The 13,201-nt window shown below is 35.8% G+C and overlaps 1 protein-coding gene across 2 annotated transcripts; it reads right to left on the bottom strand.

Moving 5' to 3' along the window:
- Positions 1–315: 315 nt before the first annotated feature.
- LOC120108760 (CTD small phosphatase-like protein 2) lies at positions 316–10,592 on the bottom strand. 2 transcript variants are annotated; one of them, XM_039122464.1, is made up of 5 exons: positions 10,462–10,588; positions 6,299–6,817; positions 2,256–2,593; positions 1,489–1,685; positions 316–687 (listed from the first exon to the last, which is right to left on the bottom strand). In XM_039122464.1, the coding sequence occupies exons 1-5, from the start codon at positions 10,517–10,519 to the stop codon at positions 684–686; spliced, it is 1,116 nt and encodes a 371-aa protein (XP_038978392.1). In that variant the 5' UTR covers positions 10,520–10,588; the 3' UTR covers positions 316–683. The 2 variants fall into 2 exon arrangements, with proteins under 2 accessions (XP_038978392.1, XP_038978393.1); XM_039122465.1 differs by lacking the exon at positions 316–687 and having other exon boundaries at positions 1,165–1,685; positions 6,443–6,817; positions 10,462–10,592.
- Positions 10,593–13,201: the final 2,609 nt, after the last annotated feature.

Below are 13,201 nucleotides of genomic sequence, written 5' to 3'. Positions count from 1 at the left end.
TGCAATAAATTGTAATATGTTGAGGTTTATTTCTCTGTCCCCTGAAATTTATGTGCCCTTGAAGAGGGAACAAAACTTGTTTGTCAAAGATGACGCATGGTTTTGTTCATGTTTACTTGATGAGTGGAATATGCAGAACCAATCATAACAAAAAATTGTCACCATGATACCACTTATTTACCCTATCTCAACCTTGGCAGCTTGTGAATGCATTATTCCAGCACCTTTTTGAAGTGATTTTAAATGGTGTCTCCCTGGCATTTCAATTTTTCATATCCTGTCCTTCAGTTTGCGAACCCAATTGCTCAGCAGTTATGGTTGCAAAAACAACAATATCTGTGGCTGCATTGAAAAATAAAGGGCAAAGCTTCTACAAGAATAAAAATGGCTTACATGAGCGGTGGCAAGGCAGATATTCCAAAGCCTATTACTGTTAGTGACAATTACATTATTTATGGTGCATAATCTACTTTCACATGGAACTATTAAGCAAGCATGAAAGAATGAGAAGGGAAGAGTGGGTGATAGGCAGCCAAACACAGCCCATACTCCATGCAGTTGAGTTTACCACTTCATCTTGCCGGATTGTGTAGCCAAGTTTAAAGCTCCAGCCAATAGCAATGCTACCTCTTGGATGCGCATGGTAGTTTGCCTTCAAACATCTCTGAAGCTACCTGTTCTTCTCACCTGGCATGATGCCATAGATCCGGCAACATAAATTAGCATACGGTTCCTAAAACAAGCATAGAACTATGGACTCCAGAGTGACAATGGAAATTGGACAGGGAATAGAAAAAATCCAGCAACATCTATGAGCATTTCAACAATTGAACACGATAACAGAAAAGGTGACCCCCCAAAAAAATTGCATGACCTGACAGCAGAAGCAGGTCTTTGGGCACAATTATAAACCCTTCAAAGCAAAAGACGAACATTCACCTGACTTGCATCATCCAAAAACTTAAAAGCTTCTAATTTCCATTATAACCATAACATTTTGCAATTCTAAATTCTAAATACATGATTAGACTTGCAATGACCAGATGTCTACCATAACTTCCAAGCGACCCATACACTGCGGTCCTGTACAAAGTCTTAGTTGTGAAAGAGCAGAATTACACCCCGGTGAGAAGCAACGGTGATCCATAAACAGAGACAGCCCAAAGTAAAATGAAAGACATTAAAACAACTTTCTCGGAGAGAAGTTATCAGAGTTTATTAATCACCAATTGCAAAATCTGATAGCATTTTCCAATTGGATAAATATAGTTTAATGTTTACAAAGCATTCTCCCTTCCCACACGACCAATTACAACAAAACAAATGGTGCAAGAAGAGGTAAAATGAGAGGCTGAAGGAAAGCAGACAAATATCGAGAGGTATCGGAAGGCTTTAGCCACCTACATACTTCTTTTGGATGAACTCAATCCCCGCATACTTCTGAGGAACTCAATCCCTACAAACTTTTTCAAGAATATGATTCCTCACCTTCTGAAGTCAAGAGAAAGGCAAGCTGCAGAAGCTATCTTCTCACGAAGATTGAACTTTTTGGCTATCAGTGGACGGACATCCTCAACCCCAACCAAACTCTCCAAGAAGGGTAGTAGTGAAAGCAGTTCCCGATCATTACAGTCATCAAACCAGCTTTCAATAGGAATACCATTGTCAATTTGAAATCCAAATGCTTGAGAAAATAAAAAGGATGATATCAGAAAATCCCTGTTACATGCTTGTCATCCCACAACAAGGTGCATTACTACGTTGTATTGCAGAGCATTGACAGACAAATAATCGCATTGGCCTTCTTATCTGGTCACTCTTTGGTCTCAATGACCACAACGAGGTATATGGCTTAACTTGGCTTTCCTAAAGAGTGGTGAATATTCCTAGCAAAAGAATTAACTATGAAAATTTGTCCTTACTGCAGTAAGTAGGGCCATTTGCTTCATATACTAAAGAATGCCATGAATCAAGTCAGCAGTAGAGAAAACTGTTGAGTTATATACATGAAGTAGAAAGATGAACCATGAAGTGCTATGGGGAAACAAACAGCATATAGAATTCTTACATACAGATATTAGAGATATAAATGATTGACAAGTTTTCTACTCTTTTTACAAGTTAACTTCAATCAATTCAAAAGTTCTCAATGATTTTAAAGTTGGAGCAACTGTTAGTCAAGAGCCTTCATCAATTGTTTCTAAGCCATAAACTTTGCCCTGTGATTACCCACAACAGTGAAAGATAAAAACTACCTGAGGTGAGTTATCAATGATAAGGACATGTGCCAAATCACGACCAAGAACCGACAGATCCTTTAGATAATTACCCTCCACAAAAACGCAAGACTCACGATAAACACGGTGGCGAAATAATTTCCTTTTTGGATCAAGTACATTGAGGAGCTGTTCAGCGTATATACTTTGACTGGCAGTGAATATAATTGTCTCAAATAGGCTGGCAACCCTCTCCAAGAAGTCCTTAAGATAAGGACGACAGCGTACATATATTGTGTGCTCTTTAAGATTGAAATTAACTGGAAATGTAAAATCTGCATCTTCACATGGTTCAAGGCTGGAATGAACTAAAGTCTCTGCGAAGTAAACATGTTAGAATAATAAGCATTTAGAAGATGGGAAATCAAACAGCAAAAGAAAAACATCTTACACATGATGAAAACAAGCAAATAAAACTAGACCACAAAATATTAAAAGACAAATGTCCAACTATGAGATATGGAGTTTAGCTCCACCAGTACTCAGATCAAAGAGCAGACATTCCCAAATTCTGCTTACAACTCGAGTATAGATCTGAACACACTACAATGATTTGCACACTACAACAGGTCAAGTGTTGAAGACCACATAGAAAATTGCATGAACATTGATTACCATGAGGTGATGCTATGAAGTTGATGCTTATGAAAAGTTGGCATGGTACCATGTTTGGTAGAGAAGTTGTCTCATCTTTCTCTTGATCAAACATGACTTGCATTGACAATTCAAACAAATATATTTACTCATGCACCAAGGTCTAGTTGATTAAATGGAACTTACCAAGTTATATCAAGATATACTGCAAAGAATAGCATTCAGTTATTACCTGGACGATTCATGGTAATGCGCCAATGATAATTAAGAACTAATTACAATGGGGATGTCAAGATGGATGTGTGGGAAAAGTAGGAAAGACCGAGAAATGGGAACATTATAAAAAAAATGTAGGAATTGCAACAAATACAACCAGTGATGGAGAACCTGGTTATGATATGGTAATGATATGGTAATATAAATGGACATAAGAGAGAGCTATGGTAAGGAGAGGTACTCAAAATTTTGCCAAAAGATGCAGAAGAGGGGAAGATCTAATGTTATATGCATTAAACTCATGAGAAAGGATTCGGGAAGGCCTGCAGTAAAATTAGTGGTAGCCCTCTCAAGGCATGAGTGGCGAATGAGGATTGCCAATTCCAAATAGATGAGACTAATGTTTAGATACCTGGTCGACCCGAGTTAACTCATCACCTGCTTGGCACTGTGGGTCAGGTCAAGTTTAAACCCGAATGGCTAAAACTCACTTGAAGCAGAAGCTCAGAGAAGTTCAACTGTTCAAATAGCAGGTCAAAGACCCGCAGGCCAGCCAGTGAGAAATAAAAAGAAAAAAAAAAAGATGTTAGATCTTTCAACCCTTAGTCTGCTGACCCTTAAAAAATTCTTCTCTCTTGATTCCTTGGTTGTTGCCATCATTGTGGATGATGCAGGGAGGAACCAGGGGCCTGGCATGGCCTTTGGTAGAGGTGAGGTACAGTATAGGGTTCTCTATGGTGAGAGCACTCAATATAGGAGAAGAGGGCAGCCTGTAGGGTATCTCGATGGCATTGGTGATTCGATGTGGGAGAGATTGAGCTGTGGGAGGGGCTTGACGGTGACAGCAAGTTGATGTCAAAGGAGATGTCAAGCTTTGCGGGTTTCATCAGTGACATCAGAGGAGGTCAGGCTATGGAGGCTCGATGATAATGGTGAGAGGAGGTTGGGCTGTAGGGGGGCTTGACAATGATTGCAAGAGGGCAGGATGGGATTTCAGTTGAAGAGAGCTAGAGACATAAGAAAGATTTATGAAATAGATACAAGGGGCTGAGATATCTATGGCCCCAGCCAACTCGCACTCAACCCATGGTCGAACCATGGACCCATGACTCAAACCAATTCGGTTTGATCCAGTCTGCAGGTACAAAACACTGGAAAGGACAAGGCTTGATTATTATGGTTATGACATATGAAAAGATCCTTATTTTTTATTAAAAAAACCAAGATTCTACACACGAAAGTTAGATAGCATGACTTTTTCTGATTTATTTCAAAAAATTTAAACATAAAAAAAAATGCAATGTTGAAAAATACAGTCAATCATAAAGTATATGAATAAAGAAGAAAAAACCATATAATTAAGAAGTCTAAGTACCACGAATATAAGCCATCAATATTATATTTGATGCAACAAATGTGAAAGAACACATGCAGTTATTCAAGATAATTAAAAACTACTCAATTCAACTATATTTTCCGGCATAATTCTTTTTAAAAATCATTTTTTAAGAAATGTTATAAACAGACAAAAATATGCCTCTCGATTCTGATGATGTGAAGTTGCATTTATTTCTTTTACTTCTATTAAAAGATAAAAAGCCAAAAAGTTTGTTAATTCTACCCATATAAGGAAAACAAATTAGAGAAAATTGACTTCCACATGATCGAATACATAGATAACACGATCAAGTTGGTTCTCATGATCCATGATCCATGATATGGATCCATGCAAGGATGGCATCAAGAATGTTTAGGATCACTTTGACTCAGAGCATAAGATGTTAACAATGAATAAAATCATAATTATCGTAACCAGTCTGGAAACTATTCCTCAATATTTGAACACTGTGATGATTGCTGAGTAAAATAATTGTTAAATTTTGTACAACCATCAGCTTGACTGTACATACATACAAGTAACCCTTCAATGAACAAAGTAGTCAAGATTACATAAAGCCAACTGTTAAAAAAAAAATAAAAAATAACTCTGATTTCTAGTGATAACTAGGGTGCCTACTCCCACCCAGCATCTTTTTCTTGTTTAACAGAAAAGTTAGGGTGCACTATTGGAGTCTCCACAGAAATATCATAAACAGCAGACATAAATACAAACATATGTATGTACATGCATGTTGTCTGTGTATGCATGTATGTATATATGTATGTATGAATGTATGTATGTATGTACTTATGTATGTATGAATTTATGTATATATGTATGTTTGAATATAGAAGTTGCTCTCAAGAGGATAGCTGAGATGGCCTTCTTACCTTCAAAATCAATAATAGGCCATTCAATGAAGATCCAAGCCACTGAACATGATCTACACTACAAAAATGCATAGAAACAAAATCTATATATTTTATCGATCTCTAAACTATGCATCAAGTTGGTACAAAACTGAGCGCATCAATTGCACTAGTATAGTAAAATAGGGCACATAAATTGAAAATCCACTTTATGAATCATGATCTGCATATCTTCAAACATTGGTAGATTTGAATTCACTTGGTTTTGATAATTAGGACATAGTAAAATATAGTATCATACTTTTAAAACTATCCATTTTGACACCTATTTGATGATTAGATTAGACTTTAGAGAGTACCAAAACACATCAATTTTGGTCTCCATACATCTTTTCGTAAGGTAGACCATGCCAACCATTTGAGTCTTAAATTTGGATAGTCTATCATTGATTTTGAAGGTGAGAGGACCATATGAGCAATCATCTCGGGAGGACATATATAGACATATTATACATATATACAGACATACATACATAAATACATACATACAACATATACATACATACACACATATGTATATCTACACAGATATATGCATATACATATATATATATATATATATATATAGGCGAGCTGATAGACAGCTATCATCTCAAGAGGACATATGCAATACATACATACAGACTCATTCTACATATATAAATATACACACATATACATAAATATATACATATATATATATATATGTGTGTGTGTGTGTGTGATAATAGCAGGATAGCAAGATCGTAGTGTTCAAATAAGTTAACATTAAGCCAAGAAACATACATTTGAGAATGTCTTAGAAAAGGTAGAAACTTCGACAATAAAGCACCTTAACAATCAGAGATGATTCTGAAATCAATATTACACCTAAAAGGTCGATGCTTATCGATTAATAATCAAAGAAAGTTAATATGCAATACCATCCAAATCAAGAACAAGGGTAATTGAAGGGCAACTCCGTGTCTGCTTTGGCAAAAGCATGGGCCGAAATCTTGGAACTACAGCCGATAAATCAGGCAGATCCTTGATAAATAAGTACGGATCAAAATCATCAAATTCATCACCTTCATCAAGCTCCACACAACCTTCGGCTGACATTGAACTATGATTTTGTTCTTCAATACACTCCAACTTAGAATTCTGCATTGCAAGATATATGGCTGAAACTTCGGAAGAGAGGTTCCCCAGAGCACTATATTCATCACCACATGATGAGTTTGCATGATTTGATTCCATATGAAGAGTATGAAAATGATTTGTCAAATCAACTTTATCATCATATGCACATGCTGACACGACTTCTGTTCTCTTCTCAACATGTTTCTGCTGATTTTCTAATGTACCAGGACCACAATAGGCATCGACCTCCTTTGATTCTTCAACCTCAACATCATGATGATTTGCTTGGTCTTTGCTCTTGAACAAGTCCATAGCACCAGCTGAAAAAAGAAAACAAATTTATTACAAAACCTAACATTGAGTTCACCAGTAGTATCCCCAGCCAATATCTAGCAGAAGGCAAAAGACAGGCTTGGGGTTGAAGGAAAAATTAGCCAGCAGTTGAAGAACACAGTTTGGAAATAGCCCAAGATTACTTTCTAACAAGAAATATACAGAAAGGAAAGAAAAGACGTGAATGTAAACGCACAATCATACCAAAAAACACATAAATTGCCTTCGTAAACGCAGGTATCTACATAATAAAGTTTCAATCTTTGCTACTGACCAACTTCCCTTCTCATTTCAACATCTTGATGATTCAAAATACCAAAGCTTGAAGTTTTGGATGAAATGGGCCGATTTTGGCCTGGAATGAACCAAACTGACCGAAATTTTCAGTTTCGGTCCGTTTTGGCCAATTTTGGCAAAAACTGACCAAATTTGCAGAAACCACCCCAAAATGGGCTTCTATTGCTATTTGGAGGGTGATAGAGAGGACAAGAGGGACAGTTAATGTCACCTCAATGATCCAACTTGTTTCCTTTTGAATGTTTGCTTCTGGGAGACAGGATGGATCCAGGCACTGTTCATTCCTCTCCTACTGCAAGAGCAAGTTAATCAACACTCTTCTCTTGCAACTCTTCTCCCAATGATTCCAATTTGTTTCTTTTTGAATGTTCACTGCTGGAAAACAAGATCGATCCAGGCACTGTTCATTCCTATCCTACTGCAAGAGCAAGTTAATCAACAATCCTCTCTTGCAACTCTTCTCCCTATCAGCAATCGAAAGGAGGAATTGGCCAAAATCCCACCAGATAGACATGAATAAATACAGGAAAAAGTAAAGACTTCAAGAGGTAGCCAAATTTACAGTTGACTATATTTTTTACGAAATAAATAAACAAAAGAAAGAAAACTCTATTAAATTACAAGACAGATCTTTCTTACTTTGATTTAGGTTACATGATCATCAATAGATTAATAAAATCCTGTGAAGACGGTTTAGTTTCAGCACAAAACTACCAAAACAACACAAACTTAACCTAGATAACTCATAAAACAATAAAATGATTTTAACATAACTTGCCTTGATTTTTTCCCCCACAATTTTTCTTCTTTTTTAATTTTCTTCTGAATTTTTTGACTGAAACTCCAAAACTTAGAGCAAAGCCACCAAAATCAATACTCCAACCAGGAGGGTTGAAACTTGAAACCAAAACTGAACCTAGAAAAATGCTATGCTGTTCCAACAACTGCTACTTGCTCTTGTAACTTCACCACAGAAAAAAAAAAAAATAAGTAACCAGAAATGACTGGTCATCTTTTACTTTTCCTTTTAATGTCTACCACTTAAAAAGAGGTAAAATGAATATTTTTCAAGGCTCCATTGACCAATTGAAATAAACATATAAAATGAAAATCTTGAATGCCTCCATCAAAAAAGTGTAACAGCAACCAAATGAAGAAGGCACGTCTATAATCTCAATTACTACTATGTCATGAAACTAAGCTGACTGGCAACACTAATGTTGAAAAAATTTTAAAAATATATATACTAGTATATCTATGCAGCACAATTATTAAGGCTTAAACATGTAGTGAACAAAGATGAAAATTCTTCAAGATATTGAGATATTACAGAAAGGAACAAGATTTCCAACACAAAGGAAGATAATGCTAGGAGAAGCAAAGTGTATTGCTAAGAAATTGAAACTTGCACAGGTGAATGTAGAGAGCATGAAGGGGAAAACAAAACCAAAGAGGAACTTGTGCGAATATTGAGAACATAGTAAGATAATTCTGTGAGAATATAAAGGAGCTTGTACAAACTATTAGCACTATGCATATAATCTTGAAATGCTGTTATTTGTATGAACAATTGAAAAGATATCATAAGGACTATGCTGTATTTGATATTACTATATCTATGCAGCACAATTATTATCAGACACATGACTTAGGTGTAGTGAATGAAGATGGAACATCTTCAAAATATTTAAGATATTACAGAAAGAAAAAAAGATTTCCAACAAATGGGAATTCATCTGGGAAAAGCAACATGTTGTAAAGAAATGGAAACTTGCACGAGTGAAAGTGTAGAGAGTGAAGGGGAAACAAAACTAAAGAGGAACTTGTGTGAATATTGAAAAGATAGTAATATAATGCTATCCAAGAGGGTATTTGAGGAGCATGTACAAACTATTACCGTGCATATAATCATGAAATGCTGTTATTTGTATGAAAATCGAAAAGACACCATAATGACTATGCTATATTTAATATATTGCTTAAATCATCACTAATACCAATCTCAATATTTAGAGTCATAAGGTTTTATCATCTAATATCTATAAGATGAATCTAGTATCTAAAATCTCTTACAAGTAATAATTTTCTGGTCAACATGATTATTATTCATTATAACCTACCTTAGACAATAACTTTAAGCAATTTTACAGTGTATAGAACTGAATGGCAAAGCACTCGTAATGCCATGGTTAGCTCAATAGACATAGACAAATATACATCTCGTTAGTTAGTTAAAGTCGAGGTTCTAAAAGCCAATGCCAAACTGTTCTAGTTACCATTAGTACATCCAAGGTTCGTCGTCTCGATACCAGACCTCGTACCGATGCCACACTAGCACAGTATTGGTACGGTACAGAGTTTTTTTTGCGTACCGAGTGTCCGTACACCACTCGTACCGGATACTGGTACCAAATCGGTATGATATGGTACATTCTGTATCGCCTGATTCAGGTTGGTACGGCATACCATGAGCACATCATGTGTTGTATGCCATTCCCTACCAAAGCAAAATAAAATAAATAAATAAAACAGTAAGACAAAAAAAACAACAAAAAAGAACTTTTAAAATAAGTATCAAAAAAGTTGATATAATAGGGATCTTGCAGGTTTGTGCTGAGTGGCAGTATTGAGTTAGGACAGAAGGCACTTGAATTCTTGGACAAAGAAAAGATTTAAATTAGATATCAAAAAAAAAAAAAGCATCATCATCTCAGATTTCAGACCTCTCAATGGTAAAATGGACAATATGGTTTTAAAGAAGTCAAAAATTTCAACGCAACATTTCACATAACTATACTCCTTCAAGGAATACAAAACTGGAGAGGAAAAAAAAGGACACTCAATTGATTGTATTACTTAATATTAGCAAATCCTGTTTAGTCCATCTCATCCAAGCAACCGATCGGCTAATTTACATTAGGTCGTTTTGTAATTTTTTAGTCAATTCAGGTTTGAACCTTTCTTATGGAAACCTGATCAGGAATTGGTCAACATAAATGGCAATATGCTACAAAATAGTGCATGGTCTGGCTTATGTTATGGATTGAAGTATCATGACCACCACAAAGGTGGCACTCACAACAGTTACAAAGTCTATTGATATCACAACTACCAACAGCCAACTTTATTATTGGAATGGATCTAAATATATCCATATTTTCAAAGTATAATATGGTAAATGAAGGGACACAGAACAGGTATTTTACTGAATTACTAGTACAAATTGGGAATGGATCCCCTCCCCCCCTCGCCCCGGGAAAAAAGGGCAAGAAAAGAAGGGAAGAAAATAAAGAACTTCAATAAGTTAATCTATGTGAAATTAAAAACTAGATACCTTTATCAGGAATGCCACCACAGATGTCCTTATGATGATGAAAGGCAGGGGAAAACATGGTATCCACCACATAATCTGCAACTTTATCTTCAGATTGCTGCTATAGCATTAAAGTCAATGGCGAAAATTAAAGTTAGAGGATTTGATTGTTAGACTGAACTACTAAAGCAAATATTGAGTAACATGTTGTTTGAACATAAAAATTACTTAGAATGAAATGGACATCAAGGTTATCCAGATAAACAAATCCATTAATCTGCAGCTATAAACCAAATAAAATAATAACAGAAAGTACCAAGATAAATGAATTCACAAACCTACAAACCATAAAGAGATGAACCTATTGCAAGGAGGGCACTTGTACAGTATCATGTTTTCTTTCATTTTACATATCTCCAATAGTTCTTTCCTATTTAATCACTATAAGCAAAACCTCAGAAATTACAACTATGACAAAAAATGAAAAACTAAAAGCAAATAACACTAGGACAACCATGAAATGATTTATACTGGACTAAAATTACGTTAGCAAAACACAAAAAAAATATTATGGATATAAGTCAAAACAATCCTTCACAGCAGAATGGGTCTGCTGAATCAGCTCAGCACGTACCATATCCAGTACCGGCACCAACGGTATGGTTCAGCGATGGAAAACGGTTCTGGCTCCATAGAGGCCGAAACCGACCAATTTCCGGTACCGGTGCAAACTTGACCGGTTCGCACCGGCCTGCGCATGGGGGACCGTGCCCGCGCTATTCTCCGCACTGGAAACCGTACCGGTGCACGGTTCCCCATGCATGGTTCCCGGCCTGCGCAGGGCAGCTAACGTGGGCGCACGCAGAAAAGCACTGATTCGGTACCAGTTTAAACCGGTACGAACCGAAACCGTTACCAGTACAGACCTATTGGTACTGGTACGGCGTACCTTGCTGCAGATGCAATAATTAAATTGCACATATGACATCATTTACTACCATAGTTTCGATGGGCAAATGTAATGTGCATTCCAAACATGCAATATAAAGGTAGACATAAACTCCATACAGTGTTGACACAAGGCAATAGCAAATTATGAGTAACCAGGTGGTGGAGGAAAAAAGATAGCAAAAGATTTTGATCCACTAGCATGATATCATACATCTCTATTGTGGTTGATGGCTTCTTGCAAATACCCATGAAGTCCACTATGTCATCAGATGCAGAATATCCATAACATAGATAAACATCAATCCATTAAATGGCTTGAACTGCATTGGAGAGTAAAGGGGTGAAGATAGGAAGAACCATCTAGAAAAATATCATATTTCTTGACTACTTTTTTTTTAAAAAAAAAAAGTTTTGGAGTTTTGCATTAATACAAAAATATTTAATCAATAAGTAAAGAAACCAGTATTACAAACTATAACACCTATTCAAAAAGGCTTCTCAAATGAGAAACAAAACAATCTCGTCTCTTAAAGCTAATTAATATAATAATAATGCAAAAATTGAAGCAAAGAGATTTGCAATACAAATTAATGATTTGTTGTATATGCCAAGAGTACAGGGTGGAAACATCAAAACAAAAATGAGACACACTACTTTGGCAAAGGAAAGTCCCATCTGTAGCGGAGAGATGTCCTGATTCTTATCTTGCACCACATCACAGCCAGAGCGCAAACTCCTTTCTACTTGTGCATATCTATTTTTCCTGATAGAATTCAGCTAAGAAAAAAAGTCACTATATATGAACAAAAATATTGCAATAAACTACAATTACAGTTTTAAGTAAACACAGACAAACATTATTATAAGGATGTCACATTTGGCAAACTTATTTAGAAGAAACCAAATTTGCAGGGCCGCAGCTCATACTAAAATACATTTAACCTTCCAAGCAAAAAGGCATACTCTAATAAACTAAACTATGAGTACTAAGGTAAACATGAATCTTGAAATAACAGGAAAAAAAAGAGTACTAAAATTATCTTCTTCTTGAGTTTGTGTATGACTATTTTGCAGCTTACCTAGAAAGAACTTAGAGGCAAACAAGTTTTGAAGATATAATTTTACCATAGATTTATTACACCGGGTTTTATTTATAATTTTTAACAGCATCATACAAAGAGAGTGTAAGGGAGACTGATGGGAAAAATTACCAGATTTCTGTTTTCTAGCAGACGATGTGATAAGCTCTGTAACTTTCTTTTCACCAAATGCAATCACCTTTTTTGTTTGTCTACAAGTTCTAGAGTTAGCAATGATTCTCTAGAAGCATTTCTTGCAAGAACCTTTTTTTGTTGTTTGCATTGTTGAAGCAACAAAAATAACTCAAGAGTCTACGAACTTAAAATTTTCCCTGCCTCAGCAGATGGACGATGATGGTGAAAGATGGCACATGTTACCACAAAAATCTTCACTTGCAAAATGTACAAAATGCCTCTCCTGAAGCTGATACTCCATCTGAGGGCAAAAGAGATTGTTCTCTGGCTGGTGAGAAAATGTAGACAATCAATTAAAGTTCAGATTTGTTGAATTCCTACATCAAATGCAAATGAGTTCATTGCAGCCTTCATGTTACATACCTAACTCCAACATTTCTCAAAGAATAAAGATTATGTGCAGCAAACAACACAAGCAAGCATTTGAAAGCTAGCATTCCTGAGCTAGCCATATACATTGACAGAATATGAAGCCCGTTATTAACAGAAATAATAATCTATTACAGACTGAAATTTTCTTTTATGTGAGAAAGAAG

Source organism: Phoenix dactylifera, unplaced genomic scaffold, assembly GCF_009389715.1.
Source record: "Phoenix dactylifera cultivar Barhee BC4 unplaced genomic scaffold, palm_55x_up_171113_PBpolish2nd_filt_p 001532F, whole genome shotgun sequence".
Lineage (NCBI taxonomy): Eukaryota > Viridiplantae > Streptophyta > Magnoliopsida > Arecales > Arecaceae > Phoenix > Phoenix dactylifera.
The sequence above is the reverse complement of the archived record's forward strand: the minus strand, read 5'-3'. Positions and strand labels throughout refer to the sequence as shown.